This window comes from Rhopalosiphum maidis, chromosome 2 (assembly GCF_003676215.2).
Source record: "Rhopalosiphum maidis isolate BTI-1 chromosome 2, ASM367621v3, whole genome shotgun sequence".
NCBI lineage: Eukaryota > Metazoa > Arthropoda > Insecta > Hemiptera > Aphididae > Rhopalosiphum > Rhopalosiphum maidis.
The window spans coordinates 66,126,102-66,153,136 of NC_040878.1; the positions used below are offsets into that span (position 1 = coordinate 66,126,102).

The 27,035-nt window shown below is 26.5% G+C and overlaps 1 protein-coding gene across 2 annotated transcripts in view; it reads left to right on the forward strand.

Annotated features, from left to right (window-relative positions):
* LOC113553389 (discoidin domain-containing receptor 2) overlaps positions 1-27,035 on the forward strand; it is a 244,377-nt gene that overhangs the window by 31,655 nt on the left and 185,687 nt on the right. For both annotated transcript variants that reach the window (XM_026956702.1, XM_026956701.1), the window contains exon 2: positions 10,197-10,448. In XM_026956702.1, the coding sequence (XP_026812503.1) occupies positions 10,349-10,448 (100 nt within the window). In that variant the 5' untranslated portion in view covers positions 10,197-10,348. The remainder of the gene's footprint in view (positions 1-10,196; positions 10,449-27,035) is intronic.

Below are 27,035 nucleotides of genomic sequence, written 5' to 3' on the forward strand. Positions count from 1 at the left end.
CATATTTTCAGAAATAGATAACTACAATGGCTATTATATTCGTTAGTATAATCTATTATTATAATATTTTTTTTTTTTTTTTTGTTAATATTTACAATATCATTGTTATAATAATAATAATAATCGCTTAAAGCATATTTTAAACAGATACGGTTCATTTTACGTAAAAAAAAGTCATGGTTAATAATTAAAATAAAACCATATATTTTATGATATAAACAAGCCGATAGCCAAGTAATGCCTGTATTTACCTCGTTAAGATAATGAAATAATCGTTTATTGGGAATCGGTGGAATATAAAAATTAAATAAAGCATACGGTTACACGATAAATATTATTATTTTCGTATTACATATAAAAAGTAACAACGCGCCAAATTTTCTAAAAATTATTTTTAATTTTATAAATATATAATAACACTGTCCTTCTCTTTGTCATAAACACTAAGTTCGTAATACTATTTTCCAATTAAAGTTATTCTCAGTAATATAATATTATATACCTATTGATAATTACAATTTTTGCACATTTGTATGATGTTTTAAATGGTAATTGGTATACATTTTCCAAGGAGTAAGACTTAGATTCTTCTTCGAATGATAATGTTTTATTTCTTCGTCTTGGTCTTTGAAATATACTAAGCAGCAGTAAAAATAAAATAAAAAAAAAAAAACGATTGTGAGGCTTTGTCATATTAATTGGGTTTCAACTGTAGTAGAAGAGAAACTCTGATCAAAGGATATTTCATCTGCAAACAGTTCAAAAGAAAATTAATTAAGTTGCATAACTTTGCCGCGAACTTTTAGAACTTTTACTAATCTCATTGGTACCTTTAAGTTAATAGCAACGGGCATACGGAAAACGGTCCTATCTTTATATTATAGGCATACACTATTATTTATACAGTTTAAGTAATGACATTAGAACTACTTTTAGTTGAAAAAACAATTAACTGATTTGAACAATTAACAACATTTACATAAACAATATAAATAGAATTGTACAAAATAAATAATATAAATAACATAACCCAAACAATTATTTACTCTTTAGTTTCTGAGCAAAGTGGGGAATAAATTGGTTTTACAATGATGTTTATTCTTTGTATTATCTTTTTTTTGTGTAGACGAAGTGTTCAAAAAGTTTCAATTAACACTTTATTAAAGAGGAAATTAAATCTTTCATTATTTCTGTGCATTGTAAAGGTTTTTGGTTTTAATATTAGTTTTTCTAATTATTAGAAAAAGTACTGATAATCATCGTACATTTTTATATAAACTGAAATTTAATCAGTACTTTTTTTTTTACTAATAAAGTTTTGTATTTTTTTTTATTTTATTAATTACGGGCTAGGTTCAATTCAAAGTATAGTAATATGTAAATTAAATAATACATACAATAAGCGACAAGTCAGTAGCAGTGTAACGAAACCACGTGAGATTAAGGTAAGAATGATGATTGAACGTTGGCAAGGCGCATCATGAGGTGAATTGGATTATTCGAACTATAATTATTATTTTATGTACCGTAAATAATTTTTAATGGGTAAATTCTGTAGACTGTAATTTAAAATCCTAGTTTTTATACCCTCGTATCCTATAATAATTTAAAAACATGAACAATTTTAATATTTGATTAACTGTAAATACATTTTATTATTAAATTTCAGTGATTTTGATGATATATATAACTTATTTTTCTTATTTTAGTATTTAAACAAATAAATAATTTTTAAACAATTCATATCAGGTTTTTTCTTTATTCCCCTTGGTTTAGATAGGTACTGCTGTATATTTTTCTTTGTTTTCAGTCGATTACCCGCGTTCATAAAAACACAATTCCAATGTAAAAAAAAACAACAATAAAGGAAAAAAATTATATTGCAACGTGATGTTCTTCCATAAAAAAAAAATCATAGCGTACATCATAGAAGTTATATCTATAAAATAATATATTTATCTTTTGTACACTCTTGCCCATCTGGTTATTTAGAAGAAATTTCATATCGTATAATCTCATAACAATGCATTGTCATATCTTAAAGTTATAGTTTAACTGGAAAAATATTATTGTTATATAATATTATACAATAATCGGAGTAACTTTAATCATAATACAATTTAATATGCCATGCTGAAAGACACAAACCACTACAGATGGTCGATAAAATCCTTGAAAAAATAATAAAAAATAATTCAAATATTATCAAAGTAGGTGATCATGACGCCTTTATAATATATAGTTTGTAGATATATATATACACATGTACACAATATAAAACATATAATTTATTTCAGCAAATAAATGAATATGTATGTATGTTTAGACTTGTATGGTCACTTAAATTAAGGTAAATCCCTATATATGGGTATATTATGTACTTCAATCGGCTGATTTTACAAACGAAGTATTGCATATATACTTCAAATAGAAATGTATAAATTATTATTATTATTATTATATGGTTTTTGTATATTCAAACGTCAATTTTAGTAATAATATTTACAACTTGAGTGATGTGGTTTGATCTCAGAAGATCTCGGTATGTGATAGGAGACGAGTGATACATATATATTTCTAAAAGATACTGAATGGTGTATACTGTACGATAAATTGGAATATTATTCGTATTTGTAATTTATATTTTTCAAATATAAGGATTGTGTATTTTTAATGACGACGTACAAGGATTAAATGTTAATAATTTAATATACTCTATTTAAGCTCTTGTTCGTGATCAATTAATTATCTTTCTCTGGTTAAAGATTTTATTAAAAACTATATGACTTACGTTCTAACAAACCATTTGATACATATGGGGCTAAGTCTTCGAATAATTTTTCCCGTTGATACTTGATACAATATAATAAATATTTGGTTAAAAAAATATAATTATTTTATTGAATTTATAATATTTTAATACAATTTTCTATATATTGAAATGATACATAAATTAATATATATTTAAGTTGTTTACATTTTGTTTTTATATATTATTAACTTTGAATAAAATTTAGATAGGTGATATTTTATTACTTAACTTATGGTATGCACTAAATAATATGTCTACACATGTTAGTGACAGAAAAAATCATTACCTAGTGACATTACATCTATTAAGAACATTTTAAACTATGAAATTGAAGAGATTTGTTATAAAGTTATAAAAATTAGTCTCATTTTCAACAAAAGTACAAGGAAGAAAGCCAATAATAGTATTATTCATCGCTGTTTTTAATTTGTTTGTATAGCTATACAATATTTAAATTTGGTAATTTTCTCCACATCTATATTTTTCTATAATTTTCTAATAAAGAATAAACATAGTAGTGTTTACGACATTAAAATAGTATATTATCACTTAACTATGTACTTACTATGCTTGCATTTTAAAGTAAACTAGGTATGTTATGATAACAATAATGTGAAAATTATGGAAAATTGTATCCTTAAAACACCGCCTGATAAATGTTGGTCTTATTGGAATTGATTCGTTATATTATGTGAACACTATAATATATTAAAGAATCTATACTATAGATCATAGTTTGCTTAATCACAAACGAACACAGCACTTTAATTTGATTATATTTTATATTATATTTATGGAAAACAATTCTGCTCAGAATACCATAATAATATTACTATAACCAGCCATCTGTATAATATACCTATTTCTGTAAAGATAATAAAAATAATAATAGTGAAAAAAGAATCGCACACAAGCGACCAATAAGACCTGTACTTTTATGTTAATGTTGACGACTATGTAGGAGTTTTCTCTCAAAACTTTGACGATCATCATGCGAATACGGGTCTTATTGTGGTCTGTGGGGAAATAGAGTCCTTTATACGATACAGCCCAGCCATATATTGAACCCCGAGGACACTTCTGTTTCAATCTGGCATGTCGTATTACAGACGGTCCGGTTTGCTTTTAAAGCAATCGTAATTGAAAAGGTATCGACCAAAAAAAAAAAAATAAAAATAAAAAATATATATTCATTGGTAAATATAGTACATACCATATATTACTATTTAAAATAAAATAATATGCCTACATAGCTGATACCTATTCAAAATTGTTTTCAACACACCACAGTTATTTTTATAGGGTCTGTCTAGATTTTAATATACATATAGAGATGAGTTGATTTTATAATATTTTATAATTATAAAATACGCTGAAAATATTTGAGTAGATTTGAACAAAAATATGTTAATTCGTATTAATTGCGTAGTATATATATATATTTTTTTTGTCTTACATCGTCAATAATATAATTTTCAATTTTCAGCATAACTAATGTTTTATTAGTTTAGAACAATTTGTTCTATAGTTTAAACATTGGTCGGGTATTTAATTAGTTAATATTAATACTATAGAATATTAAAAAAAAAATAGTGACATTTATGACTAGATTAAAACTATATTTACTAAAATAGTTTGAACGTTTTTTTTTACCTAATGGAAACAAATAAAAGCTTAGAATTATATTAAAACTAAATAATTTGATTTTAGGTTTTTTTTTATAGTAGCTGTAATTTGTGTAACTGATTAAAATGTATTATTGTTATCATCATTTATTGTTCTAGTTAGTACTAATTACTATTTATATTAAATGATAATACCTAAAATAAGATACAAATGTTAACCATGGTCAAACAATTTTAAAATCAAAAGACAATTAACATCATACGATTATTTTAATACTGACGTACTGTGTTTAAAAAAAAAAAAATCATTTTATAATTATGTTGGTAGAAGGTAGAATTATTAGTTTTAATTTATTATTCAAAGTTACTTAATAATATGCCAATTAGTTATTGTATTCAATAAATGTTAAAAGTAATGTTATTTAACCATTAAATTATATTTATGAATTATGGGCAATTTTAAATTTCAAAAACATACTATAAACATTATAGTATTAAATTCAATTCAATAATTTATCTACATTGTGTAATAATAGGTTTATTATCAATTGTAGGTAGGTTTATCCATAAATAAAAAAGTTACGTTGTAATGGCGTTGATCTAAAACACTTAATTTTTTTAACACCAGCATTAGGAACAAATTAGTTGCAAATATATTTTATCTTATTTTCCTTATTATAGAATGACTTGATTAAAAATAATGGAAATGTACTCAAAAGAATTTAAATTGCATGCGACAAGTTTAAAAAAAAAATACACAAATATTTCTGAACGGAATAGTAACACTATATTGTCTTCATTATCGTGTTTGCGTGCATCAAGTGGAGTAGGGAGAGAATACAATTAAAAATGTAATTATAAATCCTAGTTGGTATACCTACCCAACTAGGACATTTTTTTTTCATAACCTAAAAAGTTGAAACGAACCATTGTAAGTTGTAACATGTGGACTGTACATATAGAAACGTTCTGCTATCTTTAATGAGAAAAATATTATAATTAGTTTTTAATATTTTCCTATTCGATACGTCATGTTGACAATGTCAATAATCCGTTTGTCGTTTTATTGACGTGTTATGTTTACCACATTGTGCATTAAAAAAAAAAAGTCCCTTACATATGTACGTGTGTGACCCTATATAATAAATCACCCATGTACGTCAACCAGTAAGTACATCCGAGAAACAACTTCCGGGTAACGCCTTTGATGGAGATGTATACAAAACGAGGGTGTGAATTAAACCGTTATCGAATAATATATAGGCTCGTAATTATTTTCAGTCTCTGTGAATTTAGTGTATGAACGACGATGGACAATACCTCAATAGTAAAACCTTTTGATTATTAATTTGTTTTGATGTATTTTAATATTTCATACTCGTAGATGGCATAGTGAAAACATCCAACTATACTAGTTCAAAGTTATGAAGTGCCACATGGTGTTGTCGTTATGGTACATTACATTTTACAAGTATTCATTCCATCATAAGTAATTACTTTTATCACTAAAATATTAAAAATAGATTCCAACAAAATAAGGATCATTCCTTAGTTATGATACATTTCAAGCTTGGAAAATTATACGACACACTTATTAGATACACTACAATTATAATATTTTATAGTGAAAATTATCTTAGGTAAAACGTATCATATAAATATATTTATTTAAATTCATTTAACTTTCAGTATTAACAAAATTAACAAAAGAAAATTATAATGGGTTCAAAAATTTGACTTACTTTAATAATGTTATTTCCATAGTTTTACTATTTAGTATGTTATAGCTCCAACAAGTTATAGTAAATATTTAGATGTTTAGAAAGTAGCTCTAGATAATATGTTATATTATTTTATTTTGAAATTATGTATAATATATATTTAGAATATTTCTCTACCAAAAGGTTAGGTTAAGTTGTTTTCCTATCAATTACAGTAATATATAAACACACTATTTTGTTGTAAGCCTTAAACTTTATTTCATAGAATTTGGATCATGGCAGAGGTATATTTTACTAAGTAACATTTACTTCTTAATTTAAATAATTTATACAGGTTCTTATAACTAAACAAATGATTTTTGTCATGCAAAATATGTATTAATAGTTTTTAAATTAAATGTAATTTTATAATTATGACGAATTAAACACAATTTATATATTTATTTTCAATATTTACTATACTTATGTCAAGAATTATTGTTTTTTTCATTTTCTTGCTAACAAAAAGTAATTTAATGAAAATTTATTTTTTATTACTATAAAATGTCCTGAATAGTTTAAGTCATCTAAGTATTATTTTTACTAGACAGAATGGGTATAATATACATATTATAGGTACAATAGTAAATTTAACTTTTCTATGTGTGTGTTTCAGATTTCTGAGGGTTAATTAAATAGTTTTGCACGGTATTTTATGAGTTACCGTCAGCTAACTTCGTAACAACTGTTGGGAATTATATTTTAAATACATTTTACGCACTGTTAATTCAAGTTATTAAATGTTGATAGACAAGACATAAAATATGTACTCTCTGTGTTTTGTCTTCTCATAACTCATGTTGTTTAATAACATAACCGACTACAGTAGTCACGATGACGGTTTATTTTATTTTTTCAAGAATTAAGTGAAACATAGTCGTACGGATAAAACGAAAACTGTAGTTTGGAAACAAGGGTACAATATTATACTCTCTATACCCAATGATATTATGATAAAAGACAACAAACTATCTACTTTAAACTTATATTAGTTACTATAACTGACTGTGCATTTTTGATGATCATATTATATTCAGCGTCATGTAACTATACTCTTTTGCTCATTAAAAGCTTTTGGTAATCAACTGTTTGAAGGATTACATTAGAATATAATTATATATATAATAATAATAATAATAATAATAATAATAATAATATGTACCTATTATAATTAGGAAGCACTTCGAAGACGAGTAGAGCTTTGAACGCGTACATACGTAATATTAGGTATGTTATTACAATGTTATACCTTCCAAGTATAACGCATATTATATTATTATACTAATGTAATATGCCTACCTACCATTTAATTAACTGTTTATGAATTATTATTATGATTATATTTAATTTCTATCTTATGTGTCTTAAACTTTGATGCATTACTATATTCCTGTGCATACAAATGATGTTTGAAATCAAAGTTATTGAACAAAATATTAAAATGACATTGAAAGGAAACAAGTACATGCATGTATACGTATTTGTGGTTTGTATACTATATATTTTAATATAGTATGGTATAGTATACAAATCACAAAATACGTATACACACATATGTAAACAGGTAATATATAGTATATACTATATACACACTATATAATTTAGTTGGTTTGGTTTATTTTTTATTAATGATTTTAATTCAAGCAGTCGTACCAATTAGAAACAATTTTTAGCAATATTACCTAAATGAAAAAAAATAATATCGATTGTAATTATAATTATTTTGATATTATTTGAAAAAAAAAATATCTGATAAATATGAAAGAATTATAAAATCGGAGATAGTTATTAATAATAAGTGCTAATAACTTATTACTTAATGTTACTATAATATGGTATACCAAGAAATTATTATTACGTTTATTTTTGTTTTAAGCATAAATACTATTGAATGTTGTTGATTGATTTATTGAATAAATTATAAATATTGGATGTAAAACTTACTTATTTTTTATAAAAAAAGAAAAAGAAATTCAATTTATCAGTCACTTGTTTCACTTTTATAATGCAATTTTTCTTCAATGAATCCATAATAACGTCAATGTGTACCGTAAAATATCTTTGATTTTCAGCTACAAAAGGTACCTACTCGGTGACGTAGCGTTAGAAATGGAATTGTTAAAAATATATGAGTAACACGCAGGGCGAGGGAGAAATACTTTATAGTATAACAACGTGTTTTGCTCTGGTTTTGATTAAAATACGAAGAAAACGTCTTCTGGGAATACCTTGTGTGTATCTTCCTTTTTACATTTATTTTGATTATATGTATGCTTATATGTATACATATTTATTATTATGTTTACCTAAAGTGTAAAAAAAAAGATTTGAAAAAAAATCAGCCTGCATGTAATACTAAATAAAAGTAGGTTTTTGAAAACAACAAGAAAAAAAGTCTTATAATTATTTTTAGCTTATTATTTCAAATTTAAGTATATACTAAGATATTAATGAATTTTAGCCACAGCTTGTGATACTTTAACCATAGCTAAATTATTTTTTTTTTACATTTAACTTTTTTAAATTCAATTCAGTTAAAGTCTAACGAGAGTTACGACTGTTAAGATGTTTTTCTATCGTTTTACTTTATTATTTAAACATTGAGTTCTTGTGAGTCTTATGGTACCACTACAATATTACTATATTGTGAAAATTATCTATAGATATAAACAAATAAAAATTTGAAAAATATGTAATGTATTATTTTGGGTAAATAATTGCGTTAAATAAACTTATTTATCTCTATATTAATAATATATTTTTTTTTTTTTTTGTAAAAATAAATTCCAAACTTATACTTTAGATTATAATAAAATAAAATAAAATAATTTTTTCGTTTGTTTAAATTTTTTAAAAATCCTGTATTATAATTTAAAATGTTTTCTAAAGATTTTTAGTTCTATAGTTTTTATTCATTATTTTCATTTATTACTTTTATATTCTAACCATAGAAGTTCCATAAGCGGACGGTCTTCAAATCTAGTATTTTCAATCATGAACCGTAAATATAACTTGTGTTCATTAAACCTAATTTATAAAGACCGTATAAACCAATTAAAAAAAAATTGTTTTCATTAAACATTGTATATTTGAATAATGTAGAAGTTAACATATTAAGATATTTTATCTGATGTTTGGTGTCTTTATACAAATGGATCATACTTTAAATGAAAAGTGACAACATAAATACTCGTATAACTGTCTGTTAAACTTCTTTTAATTTTATAATTTCTTGAAGATAATAATAATTTATAAGTAGGTATGGAATAAGTAGAACTGTCCCTTTACACGCATTAACAAATTTAAAGTTATGAGAAAATTCCTACCAAAAAATGTATGCTTGCTTTTGTTGTCATACCTTGTGAATTTGATATGCTTCTTATGAAATGTCTTGTGTAAAATATTTTCTTACACGACGTACGGGTATAATGGTAACAAAAGCTCCCTTTCTTTTGTTACATTTGCGCTCAACGACCTCTTGGGGGCTGTCTAGAATGCAATCTGTAACCGAAAAGACACCAAAGTGAAAGATGCCACGGACCTAGTGTAGTATAGAAAGGGTAATATAGAAAATATGATCATATTTACCTGTGTTTGTATTGTTATATAACCTTTGACCATCATGATCTTCGAACAGTAGTCATGGTGATATTGATTCACTTCAGAATGCCTATACGACAAAATATATAAGCTGCTTTTTGAACTAAACATATAACTCGTGTGTCATAAATATTTGACACATACCTAGGTATTGATGGTGAACATAATAATATACCGGTGTTTTGGGGTTCAGTTACAGTGAGTGGGTCAGTTGTATTCCTTTGGGGTTATTGAACGCGAAAAGTAGAGATATTTTTAATTATTTACGGTAATGTAGCACTGATCATTGGCAGTAAAAACGATACCATCTAGATTATAGAAGATAGAGCAAAATAGTGAATGATTAAAATCATTACTTTAAAACTATTATTAATATTCGATTTATTTTTTTTATTTTAGGTTTTTTTCAACTTGTGCAAGCCATGTTTAAATGTTTTCCGATAAGCGGCTTTCTTTCATCGTACACTGTCAGGCATAAACAATATGGCGGATGTGTTTTCCAATGCCGATTCATGTCGATGCGATAAAACGAATTGTTTTGTGTTTCGAAAATGATCGTGTGGACAGGCTTGCGATATACAATGCAGTGGTTTGTGGTTCTTGTGCTGTTGCTTGCGTATCGTTTGGGACCTGCCAATTCATTCAGTTATCGTAAGTGTTTCATATTATTCTTATTCTTATTATTCTTATGAATATTTTTTAAATAACGTCCACACTCAATCTCAGTTGAATTTTTTTGATACTAAAAATGTAATAACATGAAAACAATAAATTATTTTAGGGATTTTAAACATACTAGTCATCTAGTGATTTTTTTTCTAAATCATGAAAATTTCGCTAAGTATTGGCATGTAAATCAATCAACGTTTTTTTGAAATATAAACATGGAGTGTTTTATAACAACTTAACTCTATACAAATTTCACTAATATTAAACTCTAATTATTATTTTAATCATTTCTTATCATTCGATTATATTTAATGTCTTAGTTAAAAATTATTGTAAAAATAATTCTTGAAACATTATTTTTTGTTAACAAATTAAATTTTATGCATTTCAAGACAAGTAAAATTATAAAACTTAAAAGCATTTGATTGATCTTTATTTTACTTTGATGACATGGCCATTAGCACTACATAAATTTACATTATTGTAATTACATGTTATACTAAAAGCGTTGTATATGTTTACTTATTCACAGTTTTCTGTTGTAATTTATTAAATAAGTTGTCGATGCTGCAGAAAATTATTCAAGTTTTAAACAATTATATCAATCGATTAAAGAGTTAACTAAATATTTTTGTATATATTAAAATAATTAAGTATATTAACTATAATTATATAGTTAAAGAAATTATCACAATTTAAAGGATTTAAACTTAAAATTTGAGCTTTTATTAATTTTGATGAAAACTTATTAATTAATTGATTTTTGTAATTAAAACACTCAATAATTACATATTTTTACTATTATTGAAATAAAAATTCTAAATTTTAAGAGAGCTTCAGTAGTAGCCAAAAACTTTAATGTATAGTTATAAATTTAAAAAAATTCTGAAATAATCAATCAGTAAAAATTTCAAGTTGTAATATTATGCTAAAAGTTTTTCTTCCCGGTGGAAATCGAACCAACTCGGTACTCCTCCTGGAATTCCCTTTGATCACTATTTATTGAAATTTTCTGGAAAAGTATTGGAAATTCTTAAATTTATCTATTCAAAGTATACCATTTGTATCTAATATCTTAGAAAAGTATCTTGTACGAAACTTTTTGATAAAAAAATAAAAATAAATAAATACATCCTTGAAAAAATAATTATATTGAGTTTTAAAACTGAAAAAATCACATAGGTAGATATCATAGCGTATACCTGAAAAATATACTCTCAGTATTTACGTATTAATATACAATTTATAAACACTAATTAATTCCATAAAAAAACCATATCACCATTATTATAATATGTATACAATATATTATGTAAAGGTATGTAAAAATAATAAATACCTAAAATATAATAACAATCGTATGAATAAACGTTATAATATTCCAGATGATTAGATTTGCGTGTTTTGAGGTTAGGTACGTTATTCTACATGCAAAAGTATGTGTATAGTATATTTTCCAAAATTAAAAAAAAAAAAAAAGAATACTACTGAAACACGCGATGGAACAATAAAAACGTATTAGCATGCGAAATTTGATCTGACGTCGTATTCCATTAACCTGTCTATGAAAACACGAGAATCTCTTAATATACTCAAATGCATAAATGTATTAATGAAAATGTAACTATTTGTAATTTATTTATTTAATACAATATTTTTATCAGTCACATTTATTACGTATGCGTGTGTATAGTCGTATACACAAGTTGTCACACGAAATACCTACTTAGAATAATTATAAAACAAACGCTATTTAAACAAACATTTCTTAGTAGAGTATTTGGACAGAATCTTGACCTATAGGAGATATTTTATCATTTTTTTGAAAAAAGATATAATTTACAATATGAAATTGTATGATGTGTTGGTAGGTAACCCATACAATTTCATTCCCAGCAACCAACATCTTTTATTATTATTGTCAGATTTTTCAGACAAAAGTTGATGGTTATTGTTAGAAATTTAAAAAATTTAAATAATAATAAACTAATCGTATAATTAATATTCGATGATTTAAATCTATAACTCTCGTGTAGGTTATTATTTGCTTGAATTAACTATAAGTTATTGATCCAAGTATATAAAACAATGTTCAAAAACAAAATCAAAACTTTTTTTTTTCTATATATTTCTTTTAAATGTAAGTAATGTACTTATATTATACTTGAAAAGTTTTATTACGTTATTTTGAATTATAATAGAATTTAGAATATTTTTAAAATCAAAATTAAACAAAATAATAAACAATAATCATTTTAATTAAATGTATGTATTCTCATCATTTTTTATTTAAATATACTTTGGTATACGGTATAAACATTGTTTTTGATAATAAGTAATATAGTTGTATTATTATTAATATTATTACCGAAAAAATGTATAGAATAATAATATAATCGCGGGTCGTGATTCGCAATGACTGGTAATACAATATAATATTATTATATACCACAATATATTTTTTAATGTTTTTAATTATACAGGATAAGCTCAGCAGGGAACATCCCAGCTGGTGTTACTGTTCAGACTGTCGGGTACAAATTATTTTATTTATGGGTCTATGAACTAGTATTTTAGCTCACTATATTATAATACGGTGAAAATCAAAGCGTCAAAACGTTACGTACTTACCTGTTATGTTCATAAACGCCATTTAAAATAACATAAGCATACACGCGAATGACATGAAATACTTTGAGTCTTAGGAAATAATGTAGATGCATGAATGATTGTACTCGGTATATTATTGTAGTATAAAATAATATCGATATAATTTTGTGCTCGACATGTGTCCGACTGCGTTCTAGGTGCACCGTTGCACAACTGCATATTATTATTATGTGGGGGATCTATGGTGCAATGTGGGTGGTGTATAGGTAGACACTAGACGTAGTGTAGTTTGGGCGGCACGTTGGCGGGACAAATGGATTTCGAACCGGGTGAAATATAAGGAGAAAGAAAATATTATTGTAGGGACCCCGCCCCGTCTCCCTTATCGATTGCCTATTTTACCGCCTTAAACACTTCTCTGAATTTGACAGCGAGACCGCCGCGGACGCCCGTTCGTATATTTACAGCTCTTGTCGAATCCAACAGTTTCGTTCCCTCCCCTACCTACATGCCACACTTCCACCAAACACTCTCGTCGACGTTTTCCATTCCATTCCGGTCTATTCGTGCCGCACTGCCTAATATACAAACCTTCTACGGCAACATTTTGTTGTTGTTGTTGTTGGTCGTTGTTGCCGTTTTTTTCTCTTCTCCATCCGGCAGACGTCGAAGGGCGTTTTGAAAAATCGTTCACGGCGCGGAGAGAATTTCCTCACTCACTCTCTCTCTCTCTCGTTCTAGACGTGTCGAATTGGTCGTGTTCTTTACTCCATTTATTTTCTCTCTGACTAAATCTTCCACGCGCCCGCACACTTCTCTGCCAATTCACCTCCTCCAACGCACCTTCGCCACCGATACAGACGACGACGTATGTACGTATTGTGTTTTCGTCCCGTCATCCTCGTAGGTGAAAAGCCTTTAGACGACGATAGCCTCTATATTATACCAATATTATATACCACTGAGCGTTTCAAACGAAATTTAATCTATATGACATTGTTTACACCGTATTACTGTTGTAAGTACTCTGAACTGGAAACATCGTTTTCTTAGTTAATATAGTGAAAATTATTTTCACGTTGCGAATACAGCGAATTTGTCTCGATCTAAACCTCAGTTCTTGTAATATTACGACGCTATATATAAATATAAGCACAGTAATTATTTATAGCATTCTTTGTGTATTCAGTCATGTGAAATTAATTATAAAGATTCATTCATAATACTGTACAATAGAATTATTTTTTTTATTTATTCTCATAAGCTTCAACTGCAGTGGGGTTATTATCTATATTAATTACCATTTAAGTTTATATTTATATATATATTTATTAGGGTTTTATTCACAATGGATGTGCTTAATATCCAGATTAACTTAGATGAACCTGTTTGTTTTCAGAATGTTTTTTATTCGCTTGTTTATATTTTAAATTTTATTTTAATTTATATAAATTAAATTTATCAAAAACACATTTTAAACGAATTATAAAAGAAAATACTATTTTAAATAAATTATATAGCTTAAGTTATAAGTGCTTAAATGCTATAGTATGTAGGTAATGTATTGAATACTCGTATAATATAATATTTGACTTACACAACTATACTATTATTTAGGTACTATTTAATATACTGTAACCAAGTGATATTAAAAAATGTTATACATGTTGTTAATTAATATTTTAAAAGTTTATTATAAATTGATATAGGTAATTAAAATACTATGCCTATACATTTGTTCTAAGAATAAATATGTTTATATTTAATTTAAAAATATTATGGCTATATGTATAGTTGTACTTGATTAAATATTATAATTTAAAATTAGGAATTTATATGAAAAGTCAATTAACTATTAAGTCAATAATACATTAAGAATGATAATTTTCAGGTTCAAATTAATTTAAATAATTAATTTTAAGCTTTATTGACTCACTTATTATGTGTTAAATTATTTAGGTTTTTTTTTTTAACAAGATTTTATATAAATATAATTTGTAATGTTTGCTACACTCTTATCTAATTTTATATAATTTGAGGTATTTAATAAACGTAAGTATATTATCTACAATGTAATCGATTTTGGCACGTGCGTGTCAGCCATCACAGTGGCATAACACACTGCAGTATTGCACACCTGTTCGCCATTTTTTTCCCCACAACACAGTACAACTGTTATCGCGAACAATAGTATTAACCCTCCAGTTTCCAAATGTTAAACCAAGGTTTCTGGCACTATTGTATACACTATATAATATATTATAAGTATCACGGAAGAGATGTTATCGAAATAGACTTCTCAAAACCTCCTGCCATCATTCGGAATGACATCAGCTGTGACGGCGATCGATGGTCGAGAGAAACTACGGTCACCGAACGATGGATATAAAATAATGATGATTGTGTTCAGGAGATTTCAGCCTGATTGCGCCGTTTGTCCACAGTAAAGCCTTTCAGTAATTAAATATTGGTCTACGCGCGAGTATACCCTCCGAAAATAATCCCTTCCACTACACTTTATCATCCCCTTGACTCGTTGTTGTTGTTGTTGTTGTAATGGTAGTAGTATTAGTAGAGTAGGCCTGTACTTCCAGCATAATTGCATCTCAACGGTCAAATGCAATTACTGTTTCCGGAGTGAGTTGAGTAGGTATCTTTAGATTTCAACACACTGGCGCCGGCTTTTCAGCGCTTGTGCTATCGGCATTGGGATAAAACAGTAATAGTAGAAAAACAAATCCTTAAAAAACATGGACAAAAAAAAAATTAGTCAGAAAGGCTTTTAAATTTTTTTGCTATTATATTTTCATTTTACTCGATAATATTATATATAAATCTAGCGACTCTCTTTGCTTTCTATTCCTTTTGTGTCACTAATCATTATTGCTTGACTGTTTCCGGAGGACATTAAAAATAAAAGAATTCCACTCAGTGAACTTTTCAAAAAGTCTCCTTTCGCAAAAGCCTAGAGTTTTTAACGACGTGTATATACGAACGTAAACAGTTTCCGTGCGGAGCACTGGGAATTAAATTATACACGGCGTTGCTGCGTAGTATTAAACGCCCTGGGTAACCTAGAAAATAACATTTTTATTCGTCAACAAGGCATTTGGTTAATCCTATCCACAGGGGAGTCCCGAGAAAAAAAAATATATAAATAGGTGTATAATATGCTCGAGTGTTGGAAAAAATGCTCATTATACAGGGCCTATCTTCCGCGAACTATTTGGTGAGACTTTACATGGATATACCTTTGGACAACGGCCAACTTTTACCGCGCGTTACGTTAAGTTCGCACATTTTGTGTGCCCGATGATAAACGCAAAATTTATTTGGTGAAGTTTAGAGTGTAAAAAAATAATAATAATAATAAAACCAGGAGATTTTTTTAGGAAAAAAAGGATTGAATAACGGCTTTTAAAATTGTTGCCTGTATTTATCGCCATAAACTTCAGCCATCCTTTATATATATTATACATATTTTATAATGAAACCACGGTGTCCTGCTACTGCTGCAACTACCTATACGAGTGACTTATTTTCGTTGGGTAGGTTATATTAATTTTTGTTTGCGTTATTAAAGTCGTTTGCTCAGGTATTTTGAATGGATAAAATACATAATAATAGTAGTGTTGCTATACGGCTCTTTTATAATGGCATGAAATAATAATGGCGGACATTTCGAGTGACAACCAGGAATAATAATAATAAAAAATAAATAAAAAATAAAAATAAAAAATGGACCAAACAAACATTAATTAGCAGGGTTTTGAGGTCCAGTCCTAAACGTCATTAAAATTTGCACCAAATAAAGACATAAGTATGCGCTTGAAATATAAACCCCATAAATATATATCTATATATATATATATATATATTTACTGTTAATTAATACTTTGATATTAATTATTTTACAGTGATGTATGGTATTAAAATAAATTAAATGTATTATATAATATTTTTTCTATAAATATTCCAAAATTATACATGTGTACAGTATTATGTAGCTAGGTAGACAGTTACCGTAGACGAAATCATAACATAATAATATACGATCTATGATAGTTTTAATAACCTAATCTAACCTTTTTATTTCGTCATTAGTATACATTTTAACAAAATATAGTAGGTATAATAATAATATTAATAATTTCAGATAATATAGACTAGATATATAATATGATGATTGTTTATCGTGTTTATTTAATAAATAATAATGGGTAATAATATCTTATCCATTGGCATATTTTTATTATTGGAGCCATATCGATTATTTTAGTTGTTATAACATCACTATTTTTTTTTTTTTTGAATAGTATAAATATTTTTGAAATTTAATTGCTATAACATTTTTGTCAATATTATATTGATTGTTGGTGAAACAATAATAAACTGTTATTTTAATCAGAAAATTATATTTTTAATATTTTTTTATCTTAATAGGTATATTTTTATAAAAAGGTAGACATTCAATAAATGTCGAATATTGAACAAATATATTTTTATTGCTAATAACTTCAATTTTAGACAGAGTGGAGTTTTGCAAAGTATTTATACCCACTTCAATAATTTTATAGTTTTATCTACAAAAAAAAAAAAATACATGTCAATTCATATTATTTATTATTAAAAACAACTAGGTATACGACTTTCATTATTTTTTTATAAAAATTAACTATATATAGGTTGCCAATTAAAAACGGAAATTATAGTGGTTTTACCAATTAGCCAGTTATAATATTAGAAGTGCATTTATTACTCAAAAAGAAAATGTTTATAAAAGATAACATTTTTTTTTTTCACAATAATAAGTGTTAATTGTTATAAAACGAGTAACTTGTTCAATTGTATATTATTATATACATTTTTTATAAAATAATTTTAATGGATAGTACTATGTAGGATTTGTGTGCCTATTGGACATTTTTAAACATTTGAACGAAAAGTGATCAAATTCTTGTAATTTGCTTTCTTTGTAACTCCACATATTATAATCTACCCACTACGATTGTTTACAATTATTCTTGACCTTTTTAATCACATACAACCACGCCTTATTGTTGGTTTCTCTTTGTCACCATTTACGTAAAACCCTTACCATACTTTTATTATCATACCTCAAAACTCTTGTCGTCTTTCTATATATTCATTACCCGTAACGACCTGTGCCATTCCAGAGAGCTTTTATACGTACTTTAAAATGTATATTACTTAAGTCGTTTACTTCTACCGGAATACATTGAATCTTTCATGTGTAGCTTACATGTTATATTTTTATTTTTAGTTTATAAACAAAGAATAATTATTTTAAAAAAATCCAGCTCTAATACATAAATATTTTATTTTGATTATTTTTATGTGCGGGCTTTGTACAATTATTTAATGTTTGTTAAGATTGTCAATCATATTAAAAAACAAAAACTGAAACTAAAAACGTACGTATAAGATATAATACGTTCTAAGCCAATTTAGATTATAATTTTATCTATATTATTAAGATTTTTTAAAAAATTAAAATTCTGTTTAAATTGTAATATTTGCAATATTTATATGCGAGAAATTATACAAAATATTAAACTATAGTATGTAAATATTGTAAATTTATAGTTAAAAAAAAAAATAAGTAGGCACAATAAACTTATTATTTATGAAATTTGTATCTTTATTATTTAATTTTGTGACTGTGATTATTAGTGTAATCATGTATATAATATTAATTATTTTTTTTAATCTTTTTTATGATACCCTATTTTATACATTTTGATTTTGTGTCAGGCAATATTCATAATTGCAGATACCAAGAATGTGATTTTCGTGATGAGTTTTCCAATTGAATGAATTTCCAACATGGTGATATAAAAACATTCCTTACCCTTTTATACATTAATATTATAAACATATATGCAAACAGTCAAGAAAAATAAATTTATTAAAAATACTTCCTATTTAATAATAGATATTTTTACACTTGAATTCATTAGCATTTTTTTTTATAGTTGTGTTTGTTGGTTTGTGCAGTTTTTGGCTGTTCATATATATTTGTCATGTTGTTTTCTATACCAGTTACATAATTTTGATTTCATTGCTACAATTAATGCCTAGTTGGGAAAAGGGCGTTTTTCATACACTAACTATACATATATAAAATAATATGAATAATTTAGTAGGTTTTATTTTATTTTACGAATATTCATTTATATTTATGTGGAGAAATATGTAACTTTTAACACACGGCCATTGCAAGTAAAAAGTCTATTTGGAGTTATTTGGTATGAACTAGGTCAAAAATTGTATATTTTATGAATATAATTACGAATATAAAATTTATATTGCATGTATATTGTATAAAATATTCTATGTTATATACCTACTTATGCATGCATTTATATAATGCGTACCTACTATTATAAAAGTATTATTGCCAATTTGTAAAAAAACCTGTTAATAAAACCAATTATTGCATATTTTTCAAAGCAATAGTTGATTCTTTATGATTTGTAAGTGATAATATGTCTTATCTTGTAATCACAAAAAAAATGAATACCCCTTGCTGACAACAACTAGAAAATAGATTTTCTATTTTTCCGTTATATATTATACTATGTTACCAATACAGTTATTAAAAATAATAACAGATTTCACTAATAAACAAAGCATATTTTTAAGTATATTTATTAAACTTTTTTTAAATACATTTCAATATTTAGTCAATTATTCACTGCAACACTGATCTATTTAGATGTATTCTATGGCCTTATTTACCAAGTTAATGTATAAATATTGAATTTTCTTGTGTTTTTCATAATAGATTGAAAGAGGTCTGATAAATTACTAATTAATAGTTTTGTAACTAGTAATAGATGTACGATACATATGAAGAATTGCACTATACGAAAACTATTTGAATGTTAAGTCTGTCGTAAACCAGGTTTTCTGACATATTTTTTCTTAGAATAATACGTTTTTGAAAATGTAAACAATTTATTATTTTCTTTTTGTTTTATCCGTCAAATGCTCAAGATAAACAAAATACTAAAAAGAAGCAACAGAGTAATACAAGTACCCAAAGACTTAAATACATAATGACTTATACACAAATCATATAATTTAAAAAATTAAGATGTGATATACTGTGGAGTATTTTGAAATGATGCATACCTCGTTCTTCTAATTCGAATACAAAATATAATAGACAAATAACTAAACGCTTTATATTATGAAGTATTTTTACTGTGATACTCCCATAGTCTCATAGTTCCATATGATTATTGTGATTGGATTTTATGCATATTTAAATTGACAACAATATAATAAATAATATTATTTTTTTTATACATCAGTTTCAAAATATTATCTCATTTGTTTTCCGTAATAATGTATATAATTATAAAACGTGCGATTAGAGCAATCTATCAGCTCTAAATACGTTATAGTCTTTTATCGTCGTTTTCTACATGTCACACAGAGTAAATATTTACGTATAGTCAAAACACGCACGCGCATATATGATCGTAAGAATTATTCATTTTTATTTTATTGTTTGGTAATATGTTTGTGAATAGTAATATAATTTTTTATGCAAACAATTTTTAAAAATATTTATGAATACGTATATATTTGTATTGATAATTGAACCATGAGTTGTTTATTATTTATAATTATAATTGAATAGAAATGGAATAGCTGCAAGAGTCAACTTGTTTATTAGATATTAGATAAGATATTTACTGGACTGGCCCTTACACGAAAGAAAAAATTAAATATTTACAGATATAATAATTAAATTATAGTTACAAAATACATATATAAGTTATAAATATAAACATTGATATTGGTAAAAATATTAACAAATAAATGTGGTAAGGTTCAGCATTTGCGAGAGACATTGGTTTTCTGATTAGTACATTCGTTAAGTAATTAACTTGGGACTTTAAGAGACAGGGAGAGTCTACATTTTCTGATCATAAACCATTTAAAACTGTAAACCTAAAAGTGTTCGTCTAGCAAGAGTATCCATATTAAAATATTCGGAAATAGGGATGTAATCATATGGCAGTTGGTGTATGTGTAGTATAAATCCAACGAATCTTATAAAATTTCTTTGTAACATTTCAAACTGATGTACTTATGTGGATCCCAAACAACAGCACCGTACTCTAATATTAGACGAGCAAGTGAACAAAAAATAATTTTTAAAGATAGACCTAGTTTCAAGTCGTGTGCTAATCTTTTTATTAACTCAAGAATCTTGTAAGCTTTACAACACATCGCATGGATATGTGGTCTAGGATAAAGAGGACTATTGAACTTAAAACTTACGTCAACTATAGATTTAACACGTAAAATTTTTGAACCGTTTAGCTCATTTAAGCGGACATAATGATGGAATGTTTCCTAGTGAATGATATGTTATATGACTTACATACACTTATCAAGGTGCAGAGTTAGGCCTAGCGTTCGAGACCATTTACAAAACTTGTTTAAATCAATTAGAAGCTTTACACAGCTATATATTATTATTTAATACTAGTAATGTTGTTTTGTTACATTTACTATACAATTTCAATAATAAACAATTTTAGTGATTAATAATAAAATTAATTTTATTTATCATTACAAATTTTTTTCAACATTTATTAAAATATGTAAATCTATAAATCTATGTATAACATACGTTATCATGTATGAGAATTTAAAGTTTAAATGAGTTGTTGGAAAAATGACGGTTCACTACTTTGCTCATCAAAACTTTTAAGTACTTATACGTTTTAACACTTATAACTAATTATTAATTAACTAATGGTTTAAAATTCAAAATTTCAGAAAACTATTTTGATCTAGAATATGAAATAAAAAATGTACGCTGTAATTCAATAAAATAAAAAAAAAATATAATGATAAAGAGGTTTTATTTTTAAAAATGTTGTTTTAAAATAATCCCTATTGTGTATAACCAATATTTTTATGTATAAAAGTTTTCTAAAAACTATTCTGTTCCGAGAAATAATTTTGGTTAAGATACTTTAGCCTTATACCCCTTTAACAAAGTTACTATTTAAATAAAAATACTTTTTAATATTTTTCTTCTTTTCAAAAATTTAATTTAAAACAAGTACTTACACAAACACCATATCATAAATAATTAAATTTTTTAAATTTTAAAACAAAAGTTGTCTGTGAAAATTAGTTAAAAAAGTATCTTGTATATACGTCATGTCAGCTATAGACACACGCACACGAACTAGCATACCATAAATCTTATTGAATTGCCCACGTTACGTGAGAGCATCGCTAAAACAGAGATTATGTAACGTCATTACGTCGCCTTTTCTAAACGGTTTTCCGTGTTTTTCTCGCCACTCGACGATAATTTTCAGGGGGGACGCACGCGCATAAGGCGTCAGCGATGACGGTGGTCACAACAACGTATATAATAATATATTTACTACATCAGTTGAACTCACTCTAATGTCGACCATCCAAAGACAAAGTAATAATAATAGCAATATTATGTTTGTTATCAGCTCCAGCGTGACCGACGTGCATTTCTCTTAAACCTTATTGTTAAACTCACCTTGGTGACATATAATGAGTCGTAAATCTTAATCCACAATGCAATACACGCATTTTTTTATTAATGATTTAAACATCTAATGCTGCAACAATTAGTCAAATTATTTTTTTATACTATTTTTTTTCGTATATTGATGAGTCTTTTAAAACGTTTTTGTGTAATAAATTGATAGATTTAAACAATTTGACTGATTAAATGTCGTTTGATGGTTCTGGTGTTAGTGATGAGTTTAGATTGTAAGAGATGAGAGTTTGAAGGTCGATGGAGTTAATTAATTATGTATTATTTAATATTATTATGTGTTGTGTTATTATTATATTATTTTCTCTGTAAATTGAGGAGAGCCACTTTTCACCTCAAGATCCCACGAGTAAGTTTCGTATGTTCTATTAGTTGGTTAATATTTAGAATTCTGTTCTTCTTTAAAAAAGTCTAGGATTATGCAATTGATTTTAATATTTTAATTTAATTTAGTTTGAATCTTTGGTTACTCCATTTTAAGCTTATTATTATCAGTGTAAGTTAAGTTAAAATCAGTGTATTTAGTTGTATTATTTATGAAAGGTGTATCTGAAAAGTATACAGCCTTCATACAGTTTATTACAATTTGTAATATTTTATTATACGCTATACTTTGTTATTTACCGTCTTACTAGTTACTAGACAACGTTCTACTATATTAGTTACTATAATATATTATATTATAGTAGATTATAAAAAATCATACTTTAATGTGTAGAAATGTATTTGATCATTGTCTTCACGTTTTAGACTAATAACAAAAACTCCATACAGATAAAATGTCTCGTATATTTTGTATGATAAAAATTTAAAATATCGTGAAGATTATATACTAAATTTATATATTTTAAAACGTAAGTTTATGGCTGCTTGCCAAAATCACCGATATGTATCACCTAATGACACCAGCTTTTATATTATAGTGCATCTAATATACTAAGTACTGTAAAGCCATGCATTAATTACTTATAGTATAATTATAGTAATGTTTTCGTTCTCACTCGTCTCATATAGTCTCACACACTATTTTCTACCAAAAATATATCAGAAGCCTGCTGTTTTAATGGCGGAATTTAATAACTATAGTAGGCTTCCGGGATCAAAAATAAATGTCTTAAGAAAAAAAACACCCAGATAAATGTATTGGAATATGCAATATATGCGTATTCCGACACTGCGCCGTTATGGGCACTCGGGGTTTTCTAACACAATAAGCAATATCGCGGAGGGCGCCGTTATGAACGAATATAATGTTAATACAATATGTTTTATACGCATTCGTGTACATTATGCGAACCTATTCTGCAGAACAGCTCGCACATATAAAACCCTCCCAAACGCCCCTAATTGCCACTAACAGAGGGCAGTATGACCATTACACGGCGCTCAAGAATCACGATATTACGGTAGAAAAGTGCGTACAAAAATATTATATAATGTTATTTCATACGGTGGTTCGCTGGTCATCTAGAGATTCTGGCCGAAGTGCGTGACGTCAGTAACTTGTCGACGATAAATTTTTATACGTATATCCGTTCAATTTCTTCACATCAGTCTAACCGTACAAATATTACTATAATAATTCATAAGCACATTATTGTATAGTTATTTTATATAATAAAAATATATTAGGTGCTATAAGAGTTACGACTGGACTAATCAACAACTAATTGTCAAAAATATTAACATTTATCGTGGTCTGCGTTAAGAGATTAAATTTAAAATTAGATATTATCTGCATCATCTGTAATTTGATATTTGGTCGACGGTATGTGCGATTGGTAATTACAGTAAATATCTAATGAACTTCGCTGGTATGGAACATAGTAGGTATAATAGAAACACAATAACAATTGTCGTACAAATGGCTGAATAATAATAAGTGATGTACCTATTGTATATAATATTATAATAATGAAACGGAATACAAAACAGCGGATTAATGAGCCGAGACTATGAAAAATCGAAGCTAGAATTTCAAGTGTATCTCCTACCCTCTCGGAGGGAATTTTTAAGAAGCCAAACAGTGTAATCGATTCATTATAATAATCACGTTATTAAGGGGACAGCACGTGCACTTGCATATTATATGATTGGACGAGGGAGATGCGCGAGTATTAGGCATTGAAACACGAAACTCTCCTGTCCAATCGTATTACAATATATATAGTACAATATACATTATAATAACAGGGAAGTCATGATAAATGTCATAATAGATCAATAAAAAAAATAAAAATGCGAAATGCCATTTATTTAAAAAAAAAAACTATGTGAAGCCACAATACATTAATTTAATAAACCTGTACTGTATACACTTGTTATTAAAATTATAAACAGTATTTTTTCCATTAAATTGCTACAAAATTTTCTGAATAAACAATGGTTAAATACATACAATTTGGAAATTGACTTATATTATTATAGTTATTAAGTACAATCGTTACAGTAATATAATATAATATCGATATTTTAATTACCTACTGATTTAGCGAAACACTTGTATAACTGATTTAGCCATATAAATAAAATATGTTGCAAGTATGACAACTTATCTGCCCTGGTAATATTATAATATTAATCGAATCCTGTCTGGCGCATGGTGGCGGCGGTGGCACGCGTAACTGTCGTCAATGACAGATCGGCGGCGGCGGCGGCGGTCATCCATCGACAAGAGACGACAACATAATTACAACCCTTTTAGCCGATGCATTGTATTTTTTTTTTTCAAATAAAAAATGACGGCCAAGTATAATTATATAACAATGCAGGTTGAGTTGGCTTCTGTGTAACGTCGACATTTACACACATAGAAACGAATATTTTATATTAATATTATATTGTAAATACTCGTATACATTTATCCTTTTCGATCGGCCTTTTTTACTGAAGTGAGTTTCATCGGACCAGAAAAAAAATGTATGCAAAATGTGTATATTATATTTCACTAACGTTTTGTTAATGCCCGAAGCCCTTTTGACGGTATTCTTTATATAGGTATATCGTTTTACGCTAATACTCAAATTAGTTTACGCTCATTGGACACCATTGTGATACAGTAAACCGTTTGAAAAACCAAACGTGTAGATATATCAGAATAAAAATGATCGTCGCACAATTTAATTTAGGTAATACTATTTATATCATATGATATTATAAACGTGAGTAATTGAAAACTGGTATGTCTCTATATTATACAATATTCCTGTTGCCTATTTAATTATTATTACCTTTATATACACGTTGAAAAACATTGTATTTTACCACGTCTTTGCGGTAGTCTGCAAGACCGCGGATTAAATAATACCACTACTTGTAATATTGAAACATTTCGATCGCACTGTGCAAACAAATTAATATCCGTGCATTATAGAACCCATAGTCGTATTAAAATAATATGTCTATATTTGAATAACCGAGTTTGTAAATTGTAATTGTTATTATAGTGTATGTATTTAATATATTATAGATTTTCAGAACGAACCAGCAATAATTATTAGAAACAAAATGGAATACGTAACTTTTGAGTGCTATTAAAAACCAAAATACACACATCATTGTTATTGAGTTATTTTACATTCTGATGAGCGGAACGTAATTGTATTTATACAAATTTAAATACTAATAATACAATAATTGCAATATTTTTAGGAAAAAACTTTATTGACCTACTGTAATATTAAAGTAGTTTATTTTACTTTAATATGTATATCAAAAAATATATCATGAAATAAACTTAGTGATATAAGCTAAAAGACCGTCTTCGCACAAAATCTCTTTTGTTAGACAATTATTTTCATTGAATTAAAATTTAACACATCTATAATAGTGACTCACTCGACAACTAATGTACAGTACTTTTTACTTTTTACTCTATTCAATATTTAAAAAAAATATAATTATTAAGCTGATTATGTCCAAAACGATTATAATATTATATAAATAAATAAATATTAATACGGTATACCAACATAGAGGTAATTATAAATTCATAAAACACAAATAAAAAATATAATATTTTGATTGTAGCTTTTTCGAAAAATTACTAAAAACTCTAAGTTTAAGTTGTTTGCAAATCCTATTAATTTAAATGAATTTTAAGTTTTTTGTTTACAACCGTTATTAAAATATAAAACGATGGATTTTAGTTTAATATAATTTTACATTTTTACCTATTTTTTTAATATCATCAATAAATGGTACTAATAGTCTCCGTGTGAAACATATTTCGTATTAAAAAGTCGCTTCTCTGGTAAGGGCGCCCGCAGGGTGAGCGAGAGGAGCCATTGCTCCGGGTGTTATTTTGTATGTACATTTGTATAATATTTAAATGTACAAGGTTTTATTAAAGATTATAATATTGA